The sequence below is a fragment of the Chelonus insularis genome, unplaced genomic scaffold, assembly GCF_013357705.1.
Source record: "Chelonus insularis isolate UGA/USDA-ARS -01 unplaced genomic scaffold, ASM1335770v1 contig_358_pilon, whole genome shotgun sequence".
Taxonomy (NCBI): domain Eukaryota; kingdom Metazoa; phylum Arthropoda; class Insecta; order Hymenoptera; family Braconidae; genus Chelonus; species Chelonus insularis.
The window spans coordinates 139,596-154,935 of record NW_023276522.1 but is presented as its reverse complement, the minus strand read 5'-3'; the positions used below and the strand labels follow the sequence as shown (position 1 = coordinate 154,935).

The window sequence follows — 15,340 nt, the reverse complement described above, 5'->3', positions numbered from 1 at the left end:
AAATCGCTAAAATATAAAATAAATTTCATTTTTTTGAGAGTTTGCCAACTATTTTGGCGATTTTAAGGGTGAAATAAATTTTTTAAACAATTTTCATGGATATGTATCTTTAGCTAAGATTCTGAAGTTTTCAAATAGCTCCTCACAATCATTATTAGATGATCTGTATGGGAGTTATAAAGGTCCAAAGTCGAAGAGTAGATGATTTTTTGACCCTTACTTAGACTAGTGCAATAAAAAGTGTATATTTCTCAAGCAAAGATGAAAAAATTATCGTAATTGTAACCAACGCGTTCTGTGCTCCACTATACCAAAAATATCTCTAAAATCTATAAATAAATATATATATATATATATATATATATATATATATATATATATATATATATATATATCTTATCACACAAAATTATCCTCACGTAAAGTAATCAACGATAAAGCTCGGTATTTGATTTGTTTTGTTTTTCGTTATCTTTATTGGCAGTCATGCGCTCTTCTTATAATGAAAATATACAGCACATTAAGTAGAGGTTCAAAAGCTAAGAAATATTCAAGTTTACGATGCAGTTGAAAAGTACTGACGTTGCTTGAATCCACTAGCTTCCCTTTGAGCCACTTTAATTCTCTTCAACCAAGCTGTATGCATATTCTATCAGCTATACCTGAACCCAAAACCGCACGTCCAGCTCTGGCGGCGGCCTCGTTTTCAAAAAACTCGATGTAAAGTCTATTCAACTGAATACTGTTTTTGTCTTTATTGAATTACTTATTCTATAACACATCCTCAAGTGGTTCTGAGTATTTTTGAACCAAAAAAAACTCGGTTATTTCCTGGAAAATTTCCTGTTTGTTTGTCTCGTTACATGACAGTGTAATTTAGTAAATGGAAAAGTTGCTAGAAAATTTTTGCTTTTTACCAAGTTGGGTGACGATGTTGAGAATAATTAAATTGTTCAATTGAGAAAGAATCCAGTTACCATTAGAAAGGAAATTATTTAATAAATTATTTCATTTTATTTTAACGTTAGTTTTTCAACAGCAATCCTAATGTTTCATTTTTTAATTAACACCAATTCCAGTCATTTATTTCCTTCTGTTTCTCATTATCTAAATGAAAATAAACAGGCTGAGTATTGATCAGTAATGAGTTGCCCATAAATTTATTAAGACCTATGATTGATCAACTATTGATTTACGATAAGTTTGTTATAGGTTGGCATTGAGATCATTGTTGGAATATTTTAAGGCCGTTCTAGGGTAGTTCACGGAACTAGGACTACCTGAAAATATTCCAACAATGATCTAGATGTCAACTAATAATACACTCATTATAAACTAATAATTGATCAATGATAAATTTAAAAAAAAACTCATAGTTAACTAATTAGAGGTCAATTATTTGCCTGCTTATTTTTATACTCAATATATGAATCTATATTTTTCCGCACATTTTCTTTTCATTATCAATATTTAGTGCTTTTATCCATTCTCTTTCATCATATTAAATTAATTTAATTGAATAATCTCTTTTAAGATGATAATAGAAAATATCTATAACTGAAAAAAGAACAGATTTTTTTATTAAAAAAATTAAATAATAGCGTGTACGAGATTCTCGAACTTTAAACCTATTATTTGCTGTGGTTTGAAATAGATACGATTCATGAAAAAAATTTATAGCCCATTTCGAGCATTTGATTTATCTACAAACACTGGCGATATTTTTTTATCTCTTTTATTATTAAAAATATGATAGTAGAATTAAATAAAATAATTGATTGCACGAATTTGTGTAAGAAGTAATCAATAGAATATTAATATCATTATTATTGGAATTTCATATAGTGTATCTTAGTAAATGCTCAACTATCCGATGGTTAGCTATTGATTATAGGATGGGAAGTAGTTAATTGATGTCTATAGGAGTATCAAACTTGACCCAAACAGCTAGATAGAACTTGATGGGATCATAGGCTCTCTTATTGCCTTCGATTTGTGAATGGAATCCAGGACAAGAGTGTATAAGTGAATGATAGTTGATGGAATAAAAAAGCGGTAAGATAAAAACTGTTTCTGGTGTCCTTTGATGTGACAATGAATGCCATGACAGCACAACATTCTGATGATGTAACATGACAGTCTATATATATATATATATATATTAAAGTGGGACACTAAGTACTCCATACTAATGCACACACAAGAGTCAAAGCTAAATGTACTACAGAAATTATAATACTAAATTATTCTGAACCATTTCAGGCTGAATTTGCAAGTATTTCACACATGTAAGACATACAAAGTTGAACAAACTTCAAGTTCATGTTACCCTTTGAATGCGCTTGTTCATTTGGATGTTTCACAGAACTATCCTGCGGTTATATGTAGCGTGCAATGTGTGGTGTGGAGGTCGAAAAAAGCAAGTTCAATAGCCTGCGGCAGTGATAGTGAGAAAAGTCATTGGCACTTTGGAAGTCTGGCTTGCTCTAGAATCGCGTGATCGGAATGCATTTCGCATCGTGGAATCGGAAACGATAAGCTAGCCATACGGGAATCGTGGAATCGGATCTCATCAAAGCGGAATAGTTACGTCGAAGCATCGATGTCTGGCGTGAAATAGAGTCGACATTCCTGAACGATAGAAGAGCAAAGGAATTGAGGTTCATGATGGGGGTAAGAGGAGGTAAGGGGTTGATTCATCGCTCGATCAGCTGTGTCATTGATCCGAAGAACAAGGTTGTTCTCATTTAAGTCACTGAAGATTCGAGTGCTAAAAGTTTGTCAACTGGAACACAAGCTAAACTTACCTCTTTGTCACCTCGCTGATGAACTCTGCAGTGAAGGAATGCAGTCTGGCTAATGGCTGTCGTTACATTCCTGGGCACGTGTTCGTCGAAATAAGGCCCGTCACTAATGGTGTTTTGTTCATTAGTTCTGTGGTCACGAAACAGCAGACCTGAACAAGAAGAAAAAAAAAACACTTAAGTCAATTTTTGATTAACTCTGCTATTAAATTTACATTATATTGTGTTTATCGGGCTAACGGAAATATATTTAACAACACGGAAGAGAGATTGGATATACTTGGGGAAGTAAGTCTCGTGTTGGTTGCTTCATCGATCGAATTATAACTTCCATACACTGGCTGGACCATGTAGAGGATAATAAATAAGGCAATGTCGATAAAACTGACCGAAAAATGTTTCACGTTCAGCCCAGATCACACTTTACTTTTCGCATGATTTACTGGAAACTCTATTTTCCTTTTTCCCTCTCTTCTTCCTTCGCTCGCTCTGCTATTCGTTATCACCTCAATTAAACCTAAAGGGTGGAATGGATGAGGATATAAAGTTGAAGGAAGTAACGTAAGCGCCTTCTTCATACATAATGAACATCTTGCGTGATAAATTCAGTTATGAATCTCAGACTTGGGACAATCAAAAAAACTCTTGTAATTTTTTTCCTGACAAAAAGCATATCCTAAGTAATGGACTTGCAAAAAATGAAGAAAGCAATGATCAATAAATCTCGAAAATTTATGACACTTTAAGGTACTTGAAGCATAAACAAAAAATGTAGACATAAAAAAGTGTGTTTTGGTGTTTGAAAAAATATGCTGAGGTGAACAGACTAGATTTTACCCTCATGGATTAAGGGCATTGGCAACCTTGAGTTGAACAGATAGCGCGTGAGAATAAACGAGCGTGACTGAATGATGAGGGAGTATATCCTAGTCCTCAAAGTTCTAACCCTCGTCTTGTTATGTGGACCAATTGAAGGAGGGTGATAATGCCATCTACACACTTTCAATGACCACACTTTGCCACCCTTTAAAAGCAACATGCAGGGGAAATCGAAATCTTCTGACAATCAAGTGGATCTCAATTATTGTCAACGACATTCGGGTAGATTTAGACTGATGATCTATCAAAACCGACGATTCAGTACGATAAATAAAATCGTTCTTCAAAATAATCGTCTTAAATATAAAATAAAGAGAACGAGGTAATTGATTATTTTTTTATTGTTCATTTTTCTTTTTTTTCTTTCGTGATAAGATTTAGAACTTATTTCATGATTAATGAGAATATTACCGCAGAAATACATAAAATATATTCTTGAGAAAGAATTAATTACAGAGTAAAAGTAAAAGAGACATCGAGTCACTCGGTTATCATATTATTATACAATTTAATTTATTTCCCAGTACAATCTCTCCTCTTTACGCGACCTATACCGAAGGAGCTCTTGGTGAGAGATTAATGGATTCAGTACTGTAGTCTTGACTTGCAGGTATAGCAATAGAACAACGTAGACTTTGCAATAATCAAGACAGAGAAAAGAGCTTTAGTAACCCCATTCTCTTCTCCTTCTAATATTACATTTTTCATGTCAAATATTTTCCCTTAGCCTTAAACGTCTTTTTCAAAAACTTTTAGCTTCATTGTTTTTCTTTTCACTGCCTACATTTTTTTGTTGCCTCAATGTTACACTTTACGAATTATGGACGACAGACATTGCTTTAAGCTCAACGTTAACTCCATTGCTCGCAAGAGAAACATTACTCTGAGGCAATGAAACTTTGATAATCCACTAGTGAAACAAAAGATTTATAGGTAAAATTTATGGAAAATCCGACGTTTTTACAGAGTTATATCTAGCTCAAGTTTTACAAGTTTCATTTAATTATGCTTCAGTATCCATCACACTTAGCCAAAGAGAAATAATAAAGCAAGTATTATTTTTCACTTAAAACGATAACTCTTGAAGGAATTTTTTTAACTTTAATTGAGGAAGAAAAAATTTGAAATAAGATTCCACTTGGAACCAATTTGACTTAAATTAGCTACTTGGAGTCTTGAAAAAAATGACGATATCAAATAACAATACCTTTTAATCGAATAATTGTTAAAAATAATATTAAAAGAATTAAAATTAATCAAAGAAACTTTATCTAACTTTCAAGGACTATTTTCATTAGATAAAATAATCTTACTAACATTTATTTAAAGCCGAGGAAACTGTTAGAGTTTTCCTGTTAACAAAAGCTCTTTAACTCCTTTGATTTTATTCCTATTAAGATAATAGACGAAAAAGAGAATAAAAGCAAAATAATCAGGATAAAGCAAATTTATTTCAACGAGGGATCACATGATAGAACTCAAAAGACTTACCACAAAGTATTGGACACAAAGCAGACAAGCTTTACTCGCATTTCAGAACTGCGGGTAGGTGAATCAAGTTTGGTGACTATAGACTGAGAGACTGTCTTCACCATCATCAAATCACATATCCGACTATCAGAGCGAGTAAGTCTTCAATGCTATAAAGTTCGATGCGTGATCAAGCACAAATTAAATCGAATCAAATGCTCGTCGAGATATTGGATTGGAACTTTAAGAGCCATAGAAAAAGATAGTATACGTTGTGCTTTTCAACCCCTCATATGTATCGCTTTGCCTTGAGCAAAATAAACCGGATGCTACTCGACTTTCCCAATATTTGGTTCACTCTTTCTCCATCTCCCTTGTCATAAGGCGCGAAAAGGGAGAAAAATTGGATTGCTTGTACAGTAGATCGTATACCCCTTAGATTTTGGAATATATGTATATATGTGAAAAATTTCTTCTACTTTAAAACCAACCATGCGACCAATTTCTTCCGTAGTCGTTTGTAAAACCCTCGTATATACTGAAGAAGACAATATGTCGTGTGTTTCTTAGAAACATGACAGATTCTGTCATGATTTTATTCCATGCTGTGTGTTTTTATCGTCAGGTGTCATTTGAGAGATATGATAAACGCATAAACTTGATACTCATCTCAACGAATGGGAAATATGAATTGTAAAACATATTTACATCAATAAGGGTGAATCTAAGACGAGAAATGAAAAAAAATGTATTATGAGTTTAAGATGATTTGTGAGTTTTTGAATGAATGTGATTCTACGAATCATGATGGTAATTATTTTAATAAATAAAACATTAATTTAGGGTGTTATATTCGGCAGAGAATACAATAAAAATTGAAAAATAATTTGTTGAATAATAATTTCTATTCTTCGTTAAAAAAAAAATTGATTGTGTATTTTTTTTTTAAATTTAATTTCAAGTTGAATCAATTTAAGAAATAATACAGTTTAAATTCAATCAATCTCCATTTTGTATAATATAATAATAACTATATCAACTTTTTTATCTATCACATATCAAAATGACTTGATTATGTGAAATCAAAATTCATGAGAAATTAGATTTCATTGAACAAGAAACTAAATTAAAATTATATATGCAGTTGTATAAATGCTAATGATATAGAGTTTGTGTATGAACATGTAGAATTTACTTATTATAAATTATAGTTGATTTAATTAATAATAATGATTAAACATAAAAAAAGAGTTATACTTAATGACATTTACTTCAATTTATGTAGAGTCTTTGAACTTCTCTGTTTGCATGCTACGAAAACTGTACTAGTTAAAGTTTAATTTATTAACTGATGTCATAGGAAATTAACTTTGAAAATCTTAACAAATTAATTAAAGATTTTATTCGCTAATGAGATTCATTTTATTATTATTTCAATGCATTTACTATTATTTAACACATTTTGAACTTATCTTAAAATGTTTGTTAATGTTTTTTTCAGACTAATTACTACGATGAACTTTACAAGAGGATTTGATATTTCGGAGTTTGTTTTTGAAGGACTGGTTGGTGTAATCAATATTTCCAAATAATAATTGATATCATTCATTTTGTGAAATATTAACGAGTCGTAAAAGAGAATCAAACCATTACTATTATTATTGTTATCATTTGGATGATGAAAAATTGTTTACTTATTATTTAAATTAATATTCAACACCAAAAATGTTTTCTTTTGATAAATATTCCGAAGGATTTGAATATTCTCTCTGTAAATAGATGTAAAATTTATCAATCAAGTGCATTTTTAAATTAAAACTACAGAATTTTTCAACAAAGCTTTTTAATTTTTTTTAATCATAAATATTTCCACAGATGGTTTTATTTAGTATTTATGAAATAATTTTATTTTTATAATTCATTTTATAAAGCTTATTATTAATCAAGAAATAAAAAATCACAGTTCTCTGAATCATTGTCTTAGATAAATATCATAGGTAATAACGATAAAATAATTTGAATAATTCCAAGATCGATAGTATGCAAAACTTTCAATTTTTCATACGAATGATTTCGTCTTTATGTGATTTCGTATGGCAGATATAAATGATAGGACGGTAATAATCATTGACCCAACTCAAAGAAGAAATATTTTCCCCATTAGGATGAAATGAGACACAAGAAAAAGCATTTGAATGGTTTCCCCCTCGAGTTCCTCTCACAAGTCGTTTCATTATTTTTGAATCACACCAAAGTTTACACGGCTCTACCTGTGATAAAATAAAAAAATGTGTAAAGCGTGCGAACTGCGAGTATTTATCCGATAAAGAGTCTAGTCACGCACAGGCTGCTAGCGAACACTGTACTAACGCTCATTGTGTGGTCTTGGTGCGGGAACGAAGCTGTAGTAATCCACAGGAATTGCTCGACTGCGAATATTCCCTTACGTAAATTGAAATGCCTGACATAAAATAGTGCAGTAGATAATATACGACGGCACACACCATTTTCCATTGATTATTAAAAGCATTATTTTTATTTTTTATGAACAAATAGTTTGGTAAATTGTCCTTCAATCTTACATATTCCATTTAGCACGTATTTTAAGGTACATTGAGTATTTTGCACTAGAATCATCCTTCCTCTTTCACCTCTGCTCCTTTCTTGAACGCTCTAATGTACTTTTAATCGACAGCTAATTGAGCTCTCAGATCCGCACACGTATTTCACTACCCGTAACGATTATTCTCTTTTCCCTTTACAATACTCTCTCCCTCGACACACGAATTCCCTCTTCATTATTGGAAAGTAAAAAAGTAAATATAATCAGTAGAGAGTGCATTTGACGTTGAAAAATTCTCTATGGATATATAAAATTAAAAAATTCTTTATTTTTACATCCTTTGAGCTTTTCTGTGATTACATACCTGACCATCAAACCGATGACGATCATGTCGGTGAAATAATGCAGATATCAAGTTGTAAATATATGGAAAAAAATCTACCACTCCTCACTCACTTCCCTCGAGGTTTATCGAAAATGAAAAATACCGAAATACACTGGGAGGAAAAAAAAGTGCACGTTGAAATAGGAAGACTACGTGGGAATGGTATACGAGAGGAATTTTCAATAACTTGCACAAATACGTCCCAAAGCTTCTTTGAGATGTGGTTTTCCTTTGCCGAGAAGTTGGGTGGGAAAGAGAAAAGGAGGGTGACGGTGCGTTTCAAGAATTGGACATAAACATAAGGGAGCACTTAAAAGATTTTTATACGATACCATTTCACTCAGTTCTCTTTGCTATCCATCGATCAACTGTTATTTATTTTATTTTTTTCTATCCTTTCTCTAACTCCATTTTGTCTTTTTTATTTTTCTCTCAACAGTTTGTCTTTCTTACTCGTTTGCTTTTGCCTTGATATAAACGACATGTCGTTACATCCCTCGCTACCTCGATGTTTTTGGTAGCCGAGTACTTTTCAAATAAATGACAGATTTTTTTCCTTTCTCCTTCTATATTTACTCACCCCTATGATCTTCTCTCTCTCTTCCATCCCTGATACTTTCAAGTAAAAAATCAAGAGATGAACGTTCAGCAGTGATTGATTTAAGTGTGAAGTTTTTTTCTGTACATTTGTTTTTCATTCTCACTTGAAAATTTCATTCTCTATCGTATGATCGTGATGTTGCCTTGTTTATCACAGCCAGATTAAACAAAGATTAATCGATTGTACTTTACATTCTATATAGTGACTATATTTATTCCCTTTGTTTGGTTGTCATTCGTACTTTCGCCTTAACCACGTCATTACTTTAGTTAAAAAAGTCTATATCACTGATTCAAGATCGAAAGAACTATTTTCATATTCTTGAATAAAATAAATGCAAAAATATATTTATATTTATTTATTACTAATAATGTTTTGTAAATTTTTTTTTGATGATAAAACTATCTTTATACAATCTCCTTCAGCAAATGGTACATTTTGTCCAAGTGGAATAATATTTCTTAGTGTATATCTTCATTCATCATAAATATCCGCCTCTTTCTGTCCCACGACATAAGTTGCATCTTTTATTTCATTCCTCCGAATAATTTTATTTCAAAAAAATACTTTTTAAAGAGAAAAAACAAAGAAAAAAAAAATGTTAAAAAATTTTACCCACAGTCATTTTCAATAATACCAAGTAACACAAACGTGTTTACGGTTTTCTAAACTTGTTTCTGATTTTGTGCGAGAGTTTGCGAGTACACATGGCAAAGTGTGGTACGTGTGAAACTTTAAAGTTCACGACTGCGAATGAAAAATAGTACGAAAGGTATACTGACGACGGCAGTATAAAATGTGAGCTTTGCCAACTATTCACCGCAGAATAGTTTTCTGTGGTGACGACTCATTCGTGTCGGGTTTCTTTTTCACTATGCTCTGACTCACTCAGTCATATGATCCAATGATCCGGAGATCTGCCTTTATCGAACTTGCTTCCAACTTCTAGTAAGACTATTCAAACGTATTATCTACTCTTTATAATCGTAAAATATTCCAGATGACGAGCTTTCAAACTCTAAACGAATTTCAAGTGATTTCAATAATCACTACATTTCTGGCTTTTATTATTTTAAATTATGAATGCATCTTTATTACTTTACAAGCTGTTTTTTTTTAAAAATGATTTCGATGTTTTAAAAAAATCGTACGATAAAAAACAAAATATTTTTTAATGTAAATGAATTGTAATTTTTTAAACCAGTGAAAATTCGATATATTTGTACAATTTAATTTTGCGGTATAATCTGTTTTAAAAATTCAAAAAAAAAAAATGAACAAATTTTGTGCAATGTTTTGATTTCCACTCTAAAAATGAATATTTTAATTGAAATGAAGTTAAAAAGGATATATTAATTCGAGGACCTATGTATATATACATCTCGTTATTCTATAAAAATATTGGCAGTATTTTGTTATGACATTTTTAATTTAAAACTTCACTAACCATGTAATCAATAAATTAAAACGAGAGAATATTTGATCCAAAACACTTTAGTTGTTAAGAATCATGAGAATGTTTCTTCATGAAAATTTTTGTCAATCCTATCAGTTCTACATCATTAAAAATGCAACATTCTCAAGTTTAGAAACTTCGGAGACAGTAACGGAATTTAATGAAAAAAAGTATTTCTTATTTTTATTCTCCCGACACAACAAAAAAAACCTTTATAATGAATTTCCGAGTAATTTGTTCTATTTAAAGTTTTAAAAAATAAAAAACTAACTAGTTGAAGAACATATTTTTTATCCATAAAACTACCTGGTGGTATCGACACTGAGGATATAAATTTCGCGGCTCGTTGACGCGAATATAATCACTAACTTTTCTTGATTGACAGGAGAAACAAAAGGTAAGCTATAGCATTGAGACGCGAAGAAATAATTCGAAAAGTTTGTTTGTAAAAACGATCAGCTGAATGAACAAGAATAAGAAACGAAGGGAAGCAAAAAAGACGAATGGAGAAAGAGGAGAAGAAAGAATTGGAAAGAAGCAAATAAAAAAAAAAAGTTAGGTTCTAGGGTAAAGTTACATTCTAGTTTTCAATTCTACTTCGCTTTCGAGTTCCTGCTTTGAGTGTGTCCAGGCAGACGTTTAATCGATTGGGCAGCTAATCATCTTCAATGCAGTTGAGAGAGCAAGAGAGTGGATTGGCGAAAACTATCAGTGATGAAGAGTGAGTACTTGAAAAACATAAAAATAAAACTAACAACAAAACTTTTGACATTTACACATGTTCGTGATATGCATAATGTTGTTTACGAGCTGAAAAAAACTGCTATCACGCTAATAAAATATCACGAGAAACCGTAAAGTGTCACGTAGAGTAGCTCAATAAATTGCCATAGTCTTAGTAGAGTCTCTCATAGAGATCTCCCCTGTTTATTTTAATAGAGGTAAACTCTGAATCTATCTCTCTACTACTCCGTTAAATTGCGAAACTTTCGAATATGCTAATTCCTCGGCCGATCTTAATGTCTCGTGCCACCTCTAGTTGCAAACTTTAACCCCGTATGCTTGACTAATTTCACCTGGTGTCTCACTGCATCCGTATGACGGTATATACTTTGCCAAGAATCTCAAATTCTACCATCACGAAAGTAGTCTCGTTGTCCGGAACGCTTTGTAATCATTATAAGCAATACCACAGCTGAATTATTGATGAATTCGCAAATATTTGGATAATAAATTGATCGGATAGAACATTTGGTCGGGTATCGAAACCAATTGAGAATGTACCGAACAATTGGCAACTAGAAGATGAGAGAGAGAATATAAGGGCGTCATCTCTTCATGTAGTGAATGTATAAACCTACAACTGCACTGTCCACGTCGTCCCGAATGATTTTGCTCATCGAATACCTCACTGATTTGCATTCCGCGATTGCCCAAGTTCCACACGAATCTGCGGCTCTTGGGAAATAGGGATGTTAAAGGGTTTCCTATGGGAGGATCCGAATAGTTTGCACTTTCTCTCCATTGTCGTTTGAACAATTCCGGAAACCAATATACCTATCGCCGAATAATTATCACAAAACTGTCAATGACTTTGTCTATCTGAATTTCGATTGAATCGTTATTTTGTTGTGACAATATATACGACAATAGTTTCAATAGTATTACTTTGGTTCCAACTGTATTTGGCTTTTATTTATTTAATGTAAGCTTGGAAAAATTCTAATCGATCGTAGGGTAAATTGTTTTAGAGAAGAATCATTTAAATGAATCATGAGAATCGATTCTATTTTATTAACTGTCCAGTTTCATGGAATTAATGTGTTTATTATTGATTTTACTCAAATATTAACTCGAACGAGAATGTTTCAGTTGAAATTCCTCTAACAGTTAGTTGAGATTTACGTCAGAGTAAAGATTATCCTGTGGCTAGTGGAATTTTACAGGATAAAAAGTTAATTTTTTAGGAAAAGTAAATTTTATCGTAATACAAAAATATTTTTATTCCTTCAGCGAATTAAGCTCAACTAGCTGTTTAAAAAATTTCAACCGAAAATTCCTTTTTGTGTATTTATGTAGAAATTTCTTAAGTAAAAAATAATTGGATTTATTTGAAGAGTTGATCTTCTTTTTAGTTTAAAAAAAAATCCATTGAAATTATGTAGATTTTTAATTTAAAAAAAAAAGAAAGAGAGAGAGAGAGTTATTACAATGGCTCAAGATATCAGCATTCCTACTTATAACTTGTCTTTGACTTTACTTTCTTGAAAGTTTCTGGGAATATTTATTAATTACTGACTCTCGAGACTCTTTTGTAGATGATATGAAGAAGATTTAATGAAGAACATTTTAATATTAATAAAAGTACCAACTTAAGCCGTTAGAAATGATGGATTTTTCCATTTTTCTGTTATGAAGATTCAATAAAACGATATCGAAATCTTCATCAACTTCTTATACGTTTTTAACGGAAAATCTAATAATTCAACATTGATGCAATATTTTTATTCGATCTACTTCTAGTGGAAAAAAACGATATTATTTTCTTCCTACTAACGAGAATAATCCTGTTTCCTGAACCAACGTGATAGTGGTTTAAACCAGTATAGATTTTGCGAAACCAAAATTTGCACCACCTTGTATTGTAATTATTACAAAATTATCGTTGATTGTGTTTATTAAACTCTGATAAAATCATTGTTACCCTTGACGATCAACAAAACTAGTTTTATTGAAATAACACTACAAACCCGGGGAAATTCAAGTGTTTGAAATTCTCATACAAAATCACTACTTCACAAATTATAGTGTTTAATTTTAATGCATTTAAAGTGACTACAATATTAATCAAATGGATGATGTCACATTAAACTACTTCAAGTGCATTAAAATAAAACCCTGTTTAAATTTGAGATTTTAAATGTATCGTTTGTTTATGGCGTTTACGATTATAAACAATCGAGTGTTTAGTTTTTAAACACTCGGAGTTGCAGTGAATATTCAGACAATTTTTATTATCTTCAATTTTCACACATTCAGGAGTGGTAAATTTCGTATGTAATATTCCTTTAAAGTTATATCTTTGAAAAAAGTTGACGATAGCTCTCAACGATAAATTAATTAATTTAATTAAAATGTCGAGAAAATTTTCGCCAGGTGCATTACATGCGGTTGGTTCGATTCGTTAATAGACTTGGGTCAATACGACATACCCCTAAAGAGGGATATTAAATGAATTTTGAAATTTTAATATAACCATTTCTATATTGTATATATCTAAAACTTATTGAATAATATACACCAAATGGCTCTCAATTTATTTGATCTATTGTGTGCGTGAATATTTAATGTAAAATTGAAACATGACTGTGATAAATTATTGTTCTCAGTTATTTTGTCAGATGTGATCAATGACGAAAATGCTCACGGTTAATGAGATCTCTGGCAGCTAGCCGAAACGTGAGGCTTGGAGCCAACGAGTTATCAACTCCGCCTAAGAATTTTCAATCCATTCCAACATTTCATCATTTTGAATAAAATTGTAAATTTCATTACTTTAAAGAAATAGTGTTTTACAAAGTTACTTTTGAAAGTAAAAGACTTTTGTTTTTTATATTTCTGAGCTGATCAATTTGTTAAAGTGATCTTTTCTGTTAGAATTGTTAAAAATTGTATATGTTATCAATTTTTATTATCCGCCAGGAATTATTTTGCTGTTAAAATGTGAGTTTTTGTCATAAAATCTCTTATGATCAGAATTAATAATGACTTTATCTATTTATGATAGATTAATTCTCACAAAAATACCAAATCAATATTAATGTCATATAAAACACGGAATTAATACACGAAAAAAATATCGAACATACAATTTTGTAAAAATAAATAAAACATTTAAATGCCCCATAAAATTGTAATTCCTAGTTTAAGTCACTTTTATAAAAACATCCCTACGATTTTGGTACTACTTTTTTTAAGCTATAGTTTCTACGAAAAAAACCTGTCAATCTTTGATGACCAATAACTCTGTTCGACAAAAAACCGAATAGAAATAAAAGAAAAACTAAATCTAGAACGAAAAGTGAGCACTTTATAATCCCATTACTGGATTAAATTTAAAAAAAGTTCTCGCAACATATTGTTCACTATTGAAAAAAAAAAAAAAAAATTGTTAAATATTTTTTAAAAATTTTCTCACGTACTAAGATTAAAACCTCACAAAATATTGAGTTTAAACTAATAATCTTTTATTTCAACCACCTTGTAAAAATCTACATATTCTGTAACATAATTAATTAGTATTTTTCAATAAATAGTATTTGTTCAAAACAAACAACCCGAGATATTTTCATTCGACAATGTTGGAGTATTGAAAAAATTTTACTCCCTATCACTCTACATAAACTTTTTGAAAAGAGTGGAAATAACAATAAAATGCTTTTAATATTTCAAAAGTTAATTAACTAAATTATTTTTTTTTATTGAAACCCTCGAACTCCTACATCACATCTAATCAATAAATTGCTGGTTACGAGAGCCTTGTCAAAAGCATTTTTATGAAACGATACTTTTACATTTAAAATTTAATAATTGATTATAATTAAAAAACAGAATCAATGGTAAAAATGTATTGATAGTAAATGAGTGGTTTGTACTGATGTATGATGAAGTACAGAAACACAACATAGTTCAACGAATGTCTAGATTGTTGAATGTCCACCAAGGTAGTCGTCGTTCACTGAAGATAATTAAATGCTTCTATGTCGTATTATTGCCAGGATGTGGTCTATTGTATTTCCTCTGAGATGATACAATGCTTACATATGTCATTTACTGCCTACTAGTCTAAGTACGTCATGTTCCCATTGTCTTATCTCTCTTGGTCTCAAGAAATTTAATATATTCTTTTACGGTTTGTTTGATAGTGAATAATAAAGTTTAGCCGAGTTTACGGAAACGTGCATAACTGTACAGTTGTCTAAAATATTCAGGAGATATAAAAATTAATTTTTTTTTCTTCTTTTTTTCATTACTTTCATTCAGAGTAAGCAAATATTTATAAAGCCAAGAAAACGGAAAAGATAAAGCATAAGAAAAATTAATGAATCAACTGTAAACAGAAAAAAGTAGACAATGATTTTATTTCGTAAAGTTAGATCTGGAAATCTTGACCAAGTCGTAG

General features: G+C 30.9%; 2 protein-coding genes across 3 annotated transcripts in view; one reads left to right on the top strand and one right to left on the bottom strand.

Moving 5' to 3' along the window:
• The window catches only part of LOC118066939 (E3 ubiquitin-protein ligase MARCHF3-like), a 107,642-nt gene extending 100,871 nt beyond the window's left edge, over positions 1-6,771 (top strand). For both annotated transcript variants that reach the window (XM_035083386.1, XM_035083388.1), the window contains exon 7: positions 6,655-6,771. The gene's annotated coding sequence lies outside the window, so the exon portion shown is untranslated. The remainder of the gene's footprint in view (positions 1-6,654) is intronic.
• The window catches only part of LOC118066938 (zwei Ig domain protein zig-8-like), a 104,611-nt gene that overhangs the window by 77,592 nt on the left and 11,679 nt on the right, over positions 1-15,340 (bottom strand). Inside the window, exon 2 of the mRNA XM_035083384.1 lies at positions 2,808-2,956. Within this exon, the coding sequence (XP_034939275.1) occupies positions 2,808-2,956 (149 nt within the window). The remainder of the gene's footprint in view (positions 1-2,807; positions 2,957-15,340) is intronic.